Source organism: Anticarsia gemmatalis, chromosome Z (assembly GCF_050436995.1).
Source record: "Anticarsia gemmatalis isolate Benzon Research Colony breed Stoneville strain chromosome Z, ilAntGemm2 primary, whole genome shotgun sequence".
Taxonomy (NCBI): domain Eukaryota; kingdom Metazoa; phylum Arthropoda; class Insecta; order Lepidoptera; family Erebidae; genus Anticarsia; species Anticarsia gemmatalis.
In genome coordinates this window covers 14,250,889-14,267,442 of record NC_134776.1, presented here as the reverse complement: position 1 = coordinate 14,267,442, position 16,554 = coordinate 14,250,889, and the positions used below count along the sequence as shown (strand labels likewise).

Below are 16,554 nucleotides of genomic sequence, written 5' to 3'. Positions count from 1 at the left end.
CAATATTAGCCCCATGTAATAGTGGCCGAACTTATCGCTATCTACCGAACACATAAATCATTTTTGAGAAATATTCTATTAAAAATGAGAAAAGACCAATAGTACTTTGCCCGACCCGGAAATCGAACCCGAGACCTCATGATTAACAGTCGAGTCAGACGATTAACAGAGGCAGTCTAAGAAAAATGACAGTAAAAACATAAGAGCCGGTTTGACGACTCTCGGATATCTACCATTTAACGTATATTTCTATCTGATAGTTAAAGTTACAGAGTGTACAGAAAGTTCTATTTATATTCTCCTGATATTCTTTTAATCGTTGATATATGATTAAAATGTCTTGAGCCTACAAAGATATCGAAACTGGCCTTTCTTGATCGTTAGAGGCATTAAATATTATACCTCTAAATCAGTAAAGTTTTTATAAAAACATAATATGTGTTTCTACTTTGAAGCTTTCTATGATTGTGTTTACAAGAGCCTAAACAATAATTTATACGTTAATAGCTTTAGAAAATACGTAAAACTAAACTAACGAAAATAACATGTTGTTTTATTTTTATCTCCTGCAAATAGCAAATTTTTTGCCATTCCAATTTCAATCACACCAATTTCAACCCCTACTAGCCACGCGTTGATTGAGAGTTATTGTTTAAAGCGATGACAAATCAATATGGTCAGTATATCACATTAAAATTGGATATACATTTGGTATTCCATTCGTTAAAGTGTTAAGCTTATTTTTAGTTAAAGCCATGCTTTTTTACCTATCTATGGAATTATGAAATGAGACACATCTTCAGCCTTTGCCTACCCCGTGAGAAACTAGCATGATAATACGGAAAATTTTGGAAACAATAACATTTATGTACTTAATTTATATACAGCCCCTAATCACGAAATGTTAACTACAACAATTGAAATTTCCCTTAAACTAAGAAAAATATCCCTTAATTAGAACATTACGCATAATGTTTAATGCGAAGCCATCTTAGTGCATCGGAGAACGAATCCAGAAAAAGTAAAAGTTTAAAGTGGGTGGCGCCACCCCCTAACCGGTGCGCACCCACGGCTCCTACCCACGCCAGTTTTTAATAGGCCAAACTGAGATGGATGGTTGTTGCATTGCACTTTCGCGCATGTGTCGTTATCAAAAGGTCGATAGGAAAATAGATAGGTCTGACGTTGTAATGAACCAGTACTAACGCGGTGGTATTTCGTAGTGTCCGGGATCGAGGGCCGACTGTGACGGAGCCGCGCCGCCTGCCGCTGCAGGTCGCAGAGCCGGTGGTGCGACCACGACGTGTTCATCCCTCGGAGTTCTTCGACGGCGTGCACGGCCTCCGCAATCTGCATCGAATCCGGACACAAACACTAGACATCTTACATAATAGGTAAATATAGTGCTTGCGTGCTTTAGCCTATCTTAATTGTTCATTTCCAATGCAATTCGGGTATTTAACATACAGAAACGCTGCGCCTAGATTTATTTGTAATGAAATATCGTGATTTATCGTCCTTAGTGCAATGACAAATAGTTGCATTGCAAATGGCGACCTCGTATGTAGATCGGCGTCCGGGATAAATCTGGGTCATCTGAGCCCCGATGGAGGTGTCCGAGACCGCTGATGCCTCTGCTAGTATTGTGTTATTGTTTGTGAGAAATTACAAAGTGTTTACAGTGATTTTAAAACCTAACAAACCCTTTTCTTACAAATAGGTTATATGCCATTATCGATCGCTTCCGCCCGTTGTGACTTGCAATAATTTAGTACCAATTTGTGTTCACTCACAGTGCTCCGTTAACATATTGTGTAGCTGGTAGCTAACCACATTGAGAACATTAATAAAATCCTCAAGCAGTGAGTGAATAAAATGGAATATTCAAATGTTCAGTACTGTTAGATAACGTGAACCATTAAGCAAATTCAAAGTGTAACGAAGTCTTAAGTGTATCAAGTGTGAATTGTGTTGTGATTTTTACTAATCAGTGTTAATATATCTCTCTCCAGTTACCGTTGGACGTGTGCTGTGGTCTGCCGGGTGGCAGGAATGTCTGAAGATGTCGCATTACCTTGGTGAGCTACATTCATGATTCGAATTCATTTATCAATGGTTATCTAAGTATAAAAGTGATTGATGTTACCTCTCTCTTCTGCTCCTCCTCAGCTTCGATAGCCCGTTGATGAAGCAACTCAATGTCGAGCTGTCTTATCTCTTCTGCTTCCCTCGCTTGGCACACTTTCTCCTTAAATATTACCAAAAGTGTTGTAGACAAATATATTGATTAGCCTAGTGTTGTTAGTAAAAGACTTACAACCAGGCTGTTAATTAAAGTATTTATTCAAGAGTTATGGGTACCATAGCTTAGGGTAGTCGCATAATGCTCTACAGACAAGTATATACTGTTGAGAAGTTTTTGGCACATTAAATTACAATAAAATCATCATGCCAATCAAGTTAATTATGCTTGAGTGACCAAATAATTTGGTTAGCGCACTTGTTGAGTCCTAGGATTTAAATAATTGAGACTTATCATTAAATTTGCAGTTAATGGCGAGCTGCGTTTTAAATAAAGCTCAGTTGTAATTACATTTAATTTGGAAACAGTGACGCTGTGAAACAGTTCAATATGCTAATGTGTTGAACTAACTTACGAATGTTTGTTGAAGCCATTATTTCATGAATGGAAGGCTCCCACGGTAGACGGGGAGTGAATTGCTAACATTATTTAGTTTACTATCTTCAACAAGTTAACTAGATTCACTTATAACAGGGTTGAGAGGGCGGGCTAGCTGAGAGTAGTCAGGTTAATTACCTACTCATTGAATTTTGAGAGATTGAATAAATAATAAGACCTAACTCATTCACATCAGTCATACTTTCATCATTCATACTGTTTTAGTTAAGGAACTATTTGTAAATGTCTTTAAGTTTTTTTTGGCTTTTTGTGAGTTGTTATTAATGTGACTAAGTACTGAGTGCTATGTTATTGACTAATAAATTTTCTGTACTTCGCATGTAAGTACTCAATGTTTGAAAATGCATGATAAATAATAAATGTTTATTGTTTTACTTTATTGGTGTTTTTTCTGGCAGCCATTTCCTGTCTAGATCTAAGATGATACCTTCTATATAACGTGTGTAATATTTATACTATTTATGAGGATTAACCTTCTTTTACGGCAGTTTCTAATAATATTTCTAGTAAATTACTTTTTGAAGTCAAAGAGAAATATTTGAAAATGGTTCTTAACTATTCATGAATTTGATATGAAACTATGGTAAATAATTAAGTGCGTGTTGAAGTTGAATTGACATAATTTGACATGATTTTGTCGCTTTTGGCAAACAATAGTAAGAAATTCAATTTAGTTTGTCTAGACACTCAAACATATCTTAAGGAGGTACTATAATTTGAGCTAATCAAAATAATTATAACATAAATGAATTTCAAATGACATTACCTTCTGGACTTGCCTCTCATGTTCAATCTTTTGCTGCTCGAGCTCCTCCTCAGGAATAGGGGGCGTCTCGTCACCGCTGGAGGCATGTTTGGCTCCTAATCAACAATGTTTCAAAATATTTATCACGCGAAACAAATAAAAAACAAGATGACACAGTTTGTTGTCTTCCATACACCTACCAGTCGGTGGATGGTACGATATCCAAAACTGATGCGCCAGTTTTACAAATTCACAACAACGTTAAGTGAAACTGAAAAATTCCGATCACGTCTAACAACTTCGAACGTAGACTGAAACGTATTAACCGTAAGAATTTATTCATAGACGTTTATTTTCATGGTAGATTCACAGTGAAGTTACGTTGTATGGAACTGATTGGCAACTGGCCAAGACGCTTCACCGCGTTTTAGCAACGCTACAGTCCCTTGTATTTGACTCTTTGTAAAGGCCACACAGTGAAAAACAAACAAACGTTGCCTTACAAGCCTTATTTTACCCAAATTTTATGTTTAAACCAATAGCTTTGTTCTGTTTCTCTTCAATAATCATGGGCATAAATTGCTGTTGGATATTATTTTAAAACATGTACCAAACTAAAAAAAAAAAGTTTGTTTGGTTGAAATGACTGTTTATCAACAATACTTGACTCGAAGCAACAAATTCCTTTCATTAGATGGTTCAGAAACATACAAGACTTTTTGTATAACAATACAACTTTTAAATCTTAAACACCACAAAAGCTATATCTTTCTAATACATCAAAGGACAATCCTCCATTTTAAAATCGTAATATTGTACAAGATACACAGTTAAAAATGAAATTACCTCGGATTGTCAAACATAATTCCCCCGGAGCTTGGGGGGGTTGTTTTTATTTCTCCCCAGCCTCCACCCCTTTCATTGAAGGAGACCCGAACCCAGACGAGGGGGATTTGGGGTTAAATCATTATCTGTTCTGGGTTTATGCTTCAAGTTTACACACTATGTGACGGCATAAAAAGATAAAGATAACATGTAAAAAATGTTATAAATAATAAATATTTTTATAATTTAGAGTTAGCCTCTGCATTGTTGTTGAAACAAAATGAATGAATTACGAAATATAAAGGACAAAAACAGAACTTCTCTAATCGTTTTTAGCTATTAGAGCTTTAAAAAATAAATAATTTTCATTATCCTGTTGCAAGGGTTGGGTGGAATAGTGTGACTATTTATTGTAGCCGTTAAAAATGGAGTAGAACCATCTTAATCATTCCAAACTATAATAATACCTAAGATACGCTACCTTTAGGTTTATCTTAAGGTGCCTGACAATATACTAACTTATCTGAGGTACCCTGCCCAATCAAAAGTACGCAAAAATATATGAGTTTTGATGCTACTAAGTTATATTATACATATCATTTAGTGCTTCTACAAACTGCATAATTAGAAGTAAGTAATAGTACCTGAGTTTTGACGCTTCAAAGCCACTCAATATATTAATAATATTTAATTTATACCTGAAAACATTGCAGACATATGTCATGTTTTCAAAAAGAAAATGGCACAAGCAATCTTCGACAGCTAACAACAAAGATTTATTCAAATTACTTAAGATTTTCATCTATGTCAAAATGTTATCATTTGTAGCACACAAAACATTCTATACCTACTTCCTCTGCATTGAAAAGACAGGCAGTAGGAACAAAGTTAAATCTTATTCAATAATTCCCTGGTACCTATTACCATAAACTTAAATACATTAACATTTGACTTCAGGAATCTTTGTTACACTGACAACATTGTATTTCTATTGTAAAAAACCAGACTATAGGCAAGTGATGTATCTTCCTAATAAATAATTGAGGAGCTACATACATAATAGAATAGGGGAAATGCGTAGGTACTACATAAAAAGTATCTCAGAATCTACAGGCTTAGTATTTTCTTAGGCGTAAACATCCTGAAAGATGACACTTTAGATAACCTAACACATTTAAATATTATTGTTACAGAGTATGAGATCTCAGCTATTCACTTAGCCCCATGAATAAGATAACCTTTACGACATACATTCTTGTATACAACACAAAACATCTTTTAAAAAACAATGCATAAATTACAGAAGTAAGTTTTACTACAATAACAGTGAGTTAAATAATACATGATTATCAAAATCGCTATAATAAAAATGTATTAATTAATCATAATGTGATTAATAAATAAATAATCATCATATGCTACTCCATACATTAAAAAGGACATTTTTTGTGCTCCTTGATTAACAATGATATCATCGACAGCAATGGGCAACTAGAAAATAATTTAAATCAATTGAATAAACGAAAATAAATCTTGCTTATCCATTTAATATCGAACCATTGGAATAATCTTAAAAAACGCACAAACAGAAAATCAGTCCCCTCATTTTCTCATTGCATTTAAACTGCGTTTTCTTCATATTCTAAAATTCGAGGCATTCATCGTAAAACGTTATTATGTCATTGGCGAAAAAAAACTAGTTTCAATATAACCCAAAAAAATTGTGATCATCTAGATGCAGATACCATCAAGTCCATAATCATGCATTCTGATTATACCTTCCCTCACCCGCTTAATTAAATGTTTATCAAATAACTTGCATGTGTGTTACTTTGATGTTACCATTACTTTGGTTAAGAAGTGTGTACTTACAATTTTATTAATAGTGTGAATATCTCAACCACGTACTAACAAGGTAATTTGTATTTGAATATACCAATACTACAAAGTTATAAAACTGAAAATTACAATCTTTGCCAACAGAATACATGTTATACATAATTTAATAAAACATTTGTGACCGTACTAAAGTACCTATCTACCCACAACAATAATAAAACCATAAAATAGATGTACCCTACAGTAATTAGGGTGTTTTCATCTCAATTTATCTAGTGTTATTGTTTAATTTAGAGTATCTCCAATATGTACTGTTTACTTCCATATGTGTTCTTCAACCCGCTGGTGGTGACTGCCGTTATCCAGACTGAACGAAGGAACGTTACATAAACCGCCAAAATGAGACGACAAAGAATAGGTCGTTCGGACACGATCGTGTCGGTAAGTACAACACGATATCTAAGAATACAGTTTCTTAAAAGGGCAAATGACTATAAAATTACTATTAAACTGAAGCGGGGTTTAACAGCCACAACCCCTATTTAGCCAGGGTAGATTCTAATTAATGTTTGTAAGGCTGTGGACAATTGAACTCACATATAAAAGTGGTATTGAGGATAAATTGAAGAAACTTACTTGTATTAGGTTATGTAATTGTTTGATAGTTAACATAGTTAAAACGAAGGTTTAAAGGTTTTAAAGTGGAAGTACTAACCTGTAATTTGTGTTAGCTATTATTCCCGCCAGCATTGATAAATGGAACTTTAGAAACCACTACATACTAACACTTAGAAACTGATAGTTACGTACAAGTGAGTAGAAATGAAAAAGACTGTAAAATAAAAATTAAATTTAAATGAGTCTTTATGTCACGTTATCGTAGGTTTACCGACCTACGTGTTTGATGCGGTACATCTATATAAAACATTTAAGCCATTTATATCCATCGGCACTGGACGTAGGTAATTTGTATGAAAAGTTTTGATACTGAAGGTAGTGCCTGATAAAATTAGGTCAAAGTCTCATCTTTGTACCTATCTCTAACTAATATGATATGGAATGAGAAATAACTGTGAAAATATCTAAGGGCCAGCAATCGCTTGTAACCAAATTTATTCAACAGTTACGGTTGGATCAATTTTTTCACTAAAAATAGATTTATTCTCATATTTTATAATCCTACTGTCGTACTATGTATAGGTATGAATGTCGCCCATAATAATATATTGTATGTAAGGCTACGCAATGTTAAATTACCCGAATTGGATTCAGTCATTGTCCTAGTAGAAGTTTTATAGTTTTGGGGAACAATGTTGCGAGCTAGCTTTATAGCTGGTGTGTGGTATGTACCTACGTATAAGTATTTATTAAGCCCTAAAGCCCATTAAGTATTAAAAAGACAGAGTGCATTTCCCGTAGAATTGACTGAAGCGCTGAATACGTTCCAGTGAGTAATCAATAGGAGGAAAAGCTCACTGTACCTACATATTTGATACCCTTTGCTTTTTTGTAAGGGTATTGAATAATGAAAGAACAAAGCGGATATATTATGGTACTGTTGTTGTGTTCTTACAATATTGTGTATTGATTGTGATGACTCTGATGACTGATATGTAAATTGTAATTAAGCGAGGTTAGGAATAGAGAGTATTGTGAACAAAGCTGATTACCAGTTAAATTTTATTCAAGCCCCTGCCGAGAGGGCTTTTATAATAAGCCTAACGTAAGGTTTTACCTAGATATAATTTACCTAAGTAAAATTAGCAAGTAATTTTAGCCATAAATACAGTTAATTACATAGGTAGGGTTTAATAAAAAAGTTATTGTCTATTATAGATTTATTATGAACTGAATAATATTTATATATTTTTCCTACTATCCCATTAGGATTCAAAATTAGAGTACATAGTAATATCTGCTATTTTATTTTAATAAAAACTAAATATTTTAATTAGGTACCACGGGAAAAATAAAAACGACAATATTTGATGATGTTACGGACCCAATCACAGTAAAAAAACGCATATACGACGTCGGATAAGTATCCCTAATATGGGACAAAAATTGGGACCATCGTAAACCAACGGACGGAATTATGGACGAATTAGGTGACGATAGTTACCTCTTTAGTAAGTATTACGTCTATTTTATGATCGATTCATGATCAATCTCACAAACCTTGAAGACACATTAGCATTTGTAAGTACTTAGCTAAAATTAAACAAGTAAGTAAATTTTGCATGCATACTAGGCTTGCTAAACGTCCCGTTTTTGGCGACGTCATAACCTTTTCGTCCGATATTCATTGTCACCCGGTTACCCTATAAGTCTTTTTTTTTGGGATAAGATACGTTCTTGTTTTTTTTTAACCATAGTAATCCAAGATTTTTTTTGTGCAAGTGATCGATGTAGATAAGTAGTAAGGTAGGTACCTACATATTTGATAGCCCCGCTTGAAGACAGCCCAATGCTTAATAATATTAGTCCACAAATCCCGATTCGTCCGAAATTTGACTCAGCAGATAGACGATGCAATAAATACTCATACGTATATTTAGGTAGGTTTACCCGTTTCTCACAATCACTAGGTTACCTATAATAACTAAATACTATAAATATTATTATAATATATTATATCAAATTTAAATAAAACGTTTGAGGGCCGGCTCGGGTTTATTTAAAGCGAGCAGGGGAGCGAGCGGTAGGTAGGTAGGTAGGTAGGTTGGATGTGGCAAGTAACGACGAAAACTCGTATAATAGTTAAACCAAAGAGTCTGAATTTATTTTCTTATAATAGGTATCGTTATACCTAATCATGTCGTAAAAAAAATTCCATTGATTGATCTAGGTTAGATTTTGTGTCGTATGTATCAACATTAATAAATAAGTAGGTACGTATTGCTCAGACAACTTTTGGCTGTAATGTACAAAAGTTACACTACAGAGGAAGATTGCCGATATTTCTTTTTGGATGTTGCACGAGAGACTATGCTTTACCTACTTTGGTTGCCGTCGCTCATTTTTGTACCGTTTTAAACCATTCTGAACAAACATATCTATAGGTACCGATGAATTGTTTTTAATACGACCACGAAGTCTCTGGTTTGATTTTGGGGCCGATATACCTAATAGGTACCTACTATTTTTAAATGTATTATTTTATTGTTGCTAAAATTAAGTTAAAAATTAGTAGGTAACTTGAATTGCTGTCTACTTGACCAACAAAGGCGTGATGTTATGTGTAAATAAAATATAAAAAAATCATATCGGTAATCCTTAGATATCTTAATAATAGAGATTAGAAAATCCGTTACTATTGAGAGAATGAAGGAATCAATACAGTATTGCCATTGGTAACGCACTAATTTTGAAAGCGCGCGACTACCACCTCGAACACTCAGAATATTATTATTACGTAACTAATCAAAATTACAATTACATATAGGGAGGTATATAATAACTAAAATAATTAATTGTACAGTCGCTCGTAGCGCCATCTGTATCGAGATTTTAGTTTGGCACCATAATATTAACGTCCAATCAATAGGTAGGTATGCACCAGCTTGTTTCTATCGCGCTCTCTAACTGTGATTAAATAAATGATTATAAATGCTAGTGATTTGATTAAACGTTTACTGACTCAAATAATTAATGTAATAGCGTTAAAAATAAAAAAAACCATCGAACGGCTCGGATACAAAGTACCTATAATTTGTAAAAAAAATATTTAAGTACTAGCTAGTACTTAGTAGGTACTAATAATATTAGTTAGAACCGTTTTTATTTAATCAAAGAGGTGGTAATGTACGGAGTTTATTAATCTTCCATTTAATTTGTCTTCACTGTGTAATTAATATGTATTAAATAATTTATTTAAAAGTGTCAGGACACCTAAGCCGAAGGTAATTCATTGCATAATATAAATTATTTTTTACGTAGGTAGGTAGTAATGTAAAGTAAATTTTGTTTTTTTCCAGAATATCAAATTTATTTGCCGGCTATATTATTAAATTTCGTCGCTTTTTTAAAGTATTTTCTAGTATTTTAATAGTTAATGTTACCCGAACTAAATTCATGACAGCTTCTAACCTCTAAACATTTATCGGTGAGACTAGCGAGAATATCCACCGTTCATTCTCCGCCCTATCATGGAGGCTGTTCGCAAAGGAGTAGTGAGCAGAAAAAAAATAAAAAAATGTCTACGGTTGACGCCTTGACGCTAGTTGATGAATTTTTTCAATTTTTATTCAATTTACTCAAAAACTTTGCCATAAATTAGTGATTTTATCATAAAAGTAATATAATTACTTATTAATAATTACAAATGATTTACTTTCGGACGTATTTGCTACATAATATTCGTGAATTGATCACTTGCACAGCTATTATGCGTCTTTTATCATTTTGCATGTGCGTGAAAGAAATGTCAGAATAGAATACTATATTACATAGGTTTGTCGCTGTTTTGACAATGTAATGCTGTTGATTAACTGTGGACATCGATTTTAATATGTGCTAATGTGTACGTTATATCAGATGATCAATTCAGTTGTAATGAAACGAACAAAAGTGTAGTGTCGGTTAGTTAGTATTTGACAGCCGGCAGGCTCGTCGTAGGTGACTTACGATTGGTTCCCTATAAAAATGAACAGTCGCAGTAGTGTAAATGAATCGAATTTGGTGAATCTCTCAGCGAATCTGTCTACTTTAGATCCTTTGGAATCGAAAGACACTTTGGCACTGACTTTTCCGTTTGACCACATATACGCATGTCACTCGGAGGGTTCCGACCGCCGACAAACTCTTTCACTGGACAAGGCCGTGGAAATCTCTACACATTGTGTTGTCACTGATCAGAAGGATTTAGTAGTGAGCACAAATACAGAGATCGCAAGGCTCTCAGAGCGCCTCACAGCTGCTGAGAACCAAAACAAAAAACTGAAAGAGCTACTTGTCTATCATCTGGATTTAATTCAACAACAAAATGATGTTATATCTAAAAAAGACAAAGTGTATCAAGCATTGAAACAAGAAAATGATACGGTGAGTAGAATCAATCCTTAGAAATTATAGTAAAACATTATACTTAGAAGTGGCTGTGCGTTGTAACAGTTGTAATTTATTGTTTATAAAATATTCAAGCTATATTCTATTAGCATGCCTAAGCATCTCAACTAATGAGTTTATATTCAATTTTCTATTTTATATGAAATAATATGCTATCAAACTTGTTCTAAGGGCGAAAGAAATGATGTTACATTCCAAATGTAATATGACAAAGCGATTGTAACATAATAACACTTAATTTTGTGTAGTTTTTATAATATATAACAAACGCACATTCATTTTCTTAATTCTTAGTTAAATGTATATAGCATTTTTTTAAGTAGTGTTATTGGTACATTATAAGATGTATACATATAAGTATTTATGATTATTCACTATTATATTATAGATTACGCACATCAGCTTGTGTACATATACAAGTAGTTATAATTTAAATAGAATTTAGTACCATTTATTCTGCTATGGAAGTAATGTACATCACTTAACCTATGATGTTAATGTTGACAAACAAAGCTTGTAATTGCTGACTGTGAAAAACAATGTTATTATATTTGGTTAACACATAGTATACAGGTAACACATATGATTTATAACACTTATAGGTAGGCAGATGATTGAAAAATTATAATATATTTATACATTTCACAAGTTATGTAAAATCTAGATTTACTGTTTATGTTATTAATATTATTGTAGATAAGATATTTCAAATAGATTTCCTACAGCACTTCCCAGTTTAGAATGTAATATTAGATTAATTGTATTACAAAGTATAAATTATTATCATAGTTCTATGTGCCTACCTACTGTTTAGTAAACTGCATATAGATTGTGTAATTTGCAGATTAGATTTACTAAATGAATAGTTTATAATAGGCACTTAGTGGCGGGAAAGGGGGTAGTCAGGAAATAAATAAAATATTTTATAGCTTATTCATATTATTGCTTTAGATGCTTAGCTCATAGCTGCTCTAGTTATTTCATATCTAGTAATTAACTAACATTAATATATAATTTAGTTTTTTAACTAAAATATTTGCTGCAAATGTCATTTGCATTGCACTTTCATAAATTAATGAATTCAGAGCTAAGCGAGTGTCAAATTATATGTTTAAAAAAGCTATATTTTATTTTATTGATTGAATTCAACTACCTATTATCAATTGGCAGTACTATTTGCATAAAAAAAGAACAATACTCTAAGATAGGAGGCAGTATTTTGTTTAATATTTTCTTTTGAAAGTTTATTCTTGGAAACATGTAAAGTTTTGAACACTTTAGGCATAAAAGATGTATATAGTCAGATTTTGCATATAAAGAGCACTTAATAACTTGTTATAGTCACACCACAGTGTTCAATAGTGACAGTGCTGTTTAGTATTGTGTTTACTCATGCAAATGCATGCAAATAGTATTATAATTGTAATTATAGTCATGCTATGATATGAGACTGAAAAATGCTTTAAGATTGATTTTAATAGTGATGTTAAAGAATCTTGCCCTGGCTAAGTGTGGGTTAAAGATGTACAGCTAGCGTATTTTAGAGCATGAGCATTGATATTTGTTGGATATGGTTACAGAAAGTTCTATTTTAAATCTTTGTTAACTAAGTTTCAAAATAACTAATGCAACATGTCATATCAAAAATTGGCTGATGCGTTTTTTCTAATTTAAAGACCGTTCATTTGTGAAACCAATCCAATTTTATTCCTGTATCTTTGGCTTGCTTATGATGATTATGTCAAATATCAATAGTGACATTGTACAAATTTACACCAACAAGCCATTTTGCTGTAACTAAAACATTTTCTGTATGCTGCTTAATAATTAAAAATGAAATAAAAGTAACTGCAGCTACCAGTCTCTTACACCACTGAATGATTTACTTAAAACTCTCTGTTTATACATTTACAGCTTAAAACTAAAGTGAGTCGTATGGACAAGAGAGCACTCACCCAACATCGGCAGTCACACCTCACAATTCCTGGGTCCTCTGTATTACATCCATTGACAGGACCCGCTATAGCACCATTACCTATACCTATACCTTTAAATATACCTATACATCCCTCTGCAAGTTTATCTTCATTAACGGCTTTGGCTGCGGCGTCGGCGTCAGCGTGTACGTCTACGTCGACGTCAGCGTCGGCCTCGACGTCTGTGTCGCCATTACCATCAACTTCTACAGCGGTGCCGACTATCAAAATCGAACCTGGATCTTCTACACCGGTAATTAAATTATTATTGTAATATTTTGTTTATCAAACATACTGTGGGTGTTAATAGCCTGGAGAAATATACAGTGATGGGGCGTGGTAAAGAAATTAGCCGTCAGTGCATTTGTGGCTTCTGCTCATGTATGTCATTCTTCTCAGCCAAAAGCTACATACCTTTGTTCTTCGTTCAGCCTATCTCCCCTCTCTTAGCCTTATATCCTGCGTCTGTGAGCCATAAGCACAGAGACGCCTAGCTATTGTAGTAGAGTCAATTTGTCGGCGCTGCTAATCGGTTTCAATTACATGATTGCTTAAGATGGACGTATAATTAGAAGGCAATAGTAATCAATTTCTTACTGAGTACAGTGTCCTTAGGCCTCATTTCATCCATGGGCTTGATTGTAGAGGACCTAATGATGGAGATTTTTTGTCAATTATAATGACATAACTGTTGCTTAACCAAATCAGGCATTGGGAGGCTAGAATAGTTCTGACTTAAGACATACTAGTTAAAATTAAGAAGAACATTGGAACTGATGAATACATTAACTTACTTTAGCTTTTATGCACATGAGTGTAAATGCATTATCTGGTTCCATGCAGAACATGAAAATATTTTTATTATTCCAAGTGAAGAACTCCAGTTCTTTTTAATTCTTAGATGTGATTGATTGGTTTCATATTTATCTTCTGATAATACAAATCACATAATTTGGAGCTTTTAGGGCTGTTGAATTTATCTGTTTGAATTGAATTAAATTTTTACAACATTTAGATTGCATTACATTTTTGGCAGAACAGAATATAATAATGGGACATTTAACGGCTGTCTGAAGTTCTCAGTATTCACTGAATTTCTCTTTTTTTTGTATGTATGTGTAAAGGAAAGTAGAAGAGAAATAATTATATTGATGTTAGAGGCCCCTCAAACAAGCATTTTGATTTATCCTAATCTCTAAAGAAAAATTAGGTTCAAGAGTTATTTAAAAAGACAGATTCTATAGCAATTAGTACTTTTTCAGGCGATGTATAATAGCTATGGTGAGATACTGCTGGCAGAGAATAGAAATAATAAATATCCATATAAAGATCCGAAAGATGTCAAACCATATCCACCGAACCATTTTGACCCAAGCAGGACTACGGAAACAGGTAATTAATTTATTTAGTTTACTTATATACCTACTGAATATACTGACACACATTTAAGGAGATTAAGGGAGCAACGTAGGCAGTATTATGTGTTTAATCGATATCGATCGAAAAGAAGGTTCTCAATTCGACCGTTTTTAATGTATGTTATTGAAATTATAAATGGCTGACATAATATGCAATCTATTATGATTATATGGTTTCACTACGTAGATATCGTGATAAATTTTAAATACAAATAAATGAGGCTTTACTTTCATAGATTAAGGACTGTAATGTTTATTTCTGGCTTTTTATGAAGTTGGTTAATGATAGAAGCATAGTTAGGTATTGGAATAGAAAATTAAATTATGAAGTAGCGGATGGCTGGCCATTCGCCGCATGCAAGCCTGGGTGACTTTAATCAAATATGCATTGTAAAGTTCAGTGTTTCGATTTCAATCTATTTTCGTATAGCGAAAATCGATAAGCAGTTTATAAATATCTACACTATTATAAATTTATAGTTTGTGTGGTGTAGGTGCAGTATTTCACTAGTAAGGTAGTATTACTGAGAAATTCATAGGAAACGGAACGTTTTGTGGAACATGGACTTAAAATCATATTACCTGGTTGTTTTTTCACATACTGTCTGTAATATGATGACAACAAACAATACTGGCGCTAGGAAGCATTATGTTTCTTGTGGGAATCACTGCTGAACCGGCTAGTATGGTTATTTGATAACTCGGTCCCAGACTGCCCATCAGCGTAATTGTAACTGGTCGGGATAATTGTAGCATATTTGCCACGCTGTATCAAATTCAGTCTAAAGATAGTCTTTATGTTGCATCCCTATTGCAATAAAATTGTTTTTTAATTTAAAATGAATCAGTAAAAAAGTGTATATATTTTGGTTTCGTAACAAGTTTCAGTGAAATCTAAAAAGTGCTTAAAAAGTTATTTGTGTATGATTATGTTACTTGCAATCTGTTTAAGAATTGAAGAGTGTGTATTTAAGCACTCGTTAAATGTTTTAATAAACACTTTCAGATGCAGCGTATTTAAGCAATTTAGGAGTATCATCAATTTTAGACGAAAAAGTAAAAGCTGAACCCAAAACAATGATTGACAATAAACGTTCAAATTTAGTCAAAAAGGACGCCAAACCTGAAACACGCCCGGAACCAATTTACACCGTAACAACCAATAGGTAACATATTTATTTACTCATTTTTGTTTGTTGTTGTTGTTGTTTCTTTTGACTACAGTGTAAGATAACCGCTTATGTTGTTTCAGTGGAAACGCAATCATTCATAAGATACAACGAAGCAGGCGAAAAACTACAACCAGTATCGGCAGCTTGAGTCGCATGCCTAAGACACCGGCTATAAAACAAGAGCCGCCGGAGCCGCCTCCCACATGTAGGCTTTGTTTATTACATTATGTTCAAGTATTTGTATATTATTATATGTTTCTGCATAATAATTTGGATGTGCAATTGATTTACAGCAACCTCAATGTACGACGATGATTCATCTTTCGATCGTACTTTCAACGTGAACAAAAAGAAAGGAATGCTTAACACTTACGGAAAATCGAAAACATCGGCATTTTCAAAAAGACCCACGCACTACACAGGGTCGTTGTCGGATCGACTGCAGTTGATCGATACTACACCGACTGGAGAAGACCCTTATCAACTCGGTGAAGCAGACATGCGAGAGCAGTCGCCGATACCGAAGCTTATGTTACAAAAGACAAACCACGGTCGACTGAAGGTTTGTACTGATCTCATGGGAAACAGTACAACCACTAGTTTACGGCGCATTTACGACGCGCCGGCGACGGAGACCAGTACTAGTGTGACCACCCCGATCAACCTAGGCAGCAGGTATAACCTGTCGAGCACCATCACCCATGACAGCCAAGAGGTAAATAATCCTGCTTCAGGAATGATGTCATACAAACATGATGTAGTGCATGTCCAAGATTTGGATCTAGTTAAAAATGAACCAGACGTAGATTGG

At 33.7% G+C, this 16,554-nt stretch overlaps 2 protein-coding genes across 14 annotated transcripts in view; one reads left to right on the top strand and one right to left on the bottom strand.

Moving 5' to 3' along the window:
* The window catches only part of Hk (potassium voltage-gated channel subfamily A regulatory beta subunit hyperkinetic), a 48,694-nt gene extending 45,004 nt beyond the window's left edge, over window positions 1-3,690 (bottom strand). For 7 of the 8 annotated variants that reach the window (XM_076135373.1, XM_076135376.1, XM_076135377.1 and 4 more), the window contains exon 1: window positions 1,207-1,391. In XM_076135373.1, the coding sequence (XP_075991488.1) occupies window positions 1,207-1,356 (150 nt within the window). In that variant the 5' untranslated portion in view covers window positions 1,357-1,391. Of the gene's footprint in view, window positions 1-1,206; window positions 1,392-2,146; window positions 2,249-3,467; window positions 3,563-3,646 lie in introns of those variants that run through there. The other variant, XM_076135382.1, reaches the window with a different exon arrangement.
* The window catches only part of LOC142986751 (uncharacterized), a 56,848-nt gene that overhangs the window by 27,775 nt on the left and 12,519 nt on the right, over window positions 1-16,554 (top strand). For 3 of the 6 annotated variants that reach the window (XR_012960422.1, XM_076135368.1, XM_076135367.1), the window contains exons 1-6: window positions 9,954-11,153; window positions 13,092-13,406; window positions 14,416-14,545; window positions 15,578-15,737; window positions 15,824-15,948; window positions 16,037-16,458. Coding sequence is in view for 5 of the 6 variants with exons in the window: in XM_076135368.1 (XP_075991483.1) it covers window positions 10,755-11,153; window positions 13,092-13,406; window positions 14,416-14,545; window positions 15,578-15,737; window positions 15,824-15,948; window positions 16,037-16,458 (1,551 nt within the window). In the remaining variant the exon portion in view is untranslated. Of the gene's footprint in view, window positions 1-1,223; window positions 1,395-2,012; window positions 2,079-6,101; window positions 6,187-6,410; window positions 6,552-9,953; window positions 11,154-13,091; window positions 13,407-14,415; window positions 14,546-15,577; window positions 15,738-15,823; window positions 15,949-16,036; window positions 16,459-16,554 lie in introns of those variants that run through there. The other 3 variants (XM_076135369.1, XM_076135372.1, XM_076135370.1) reach the window with 3 other exon arrangements.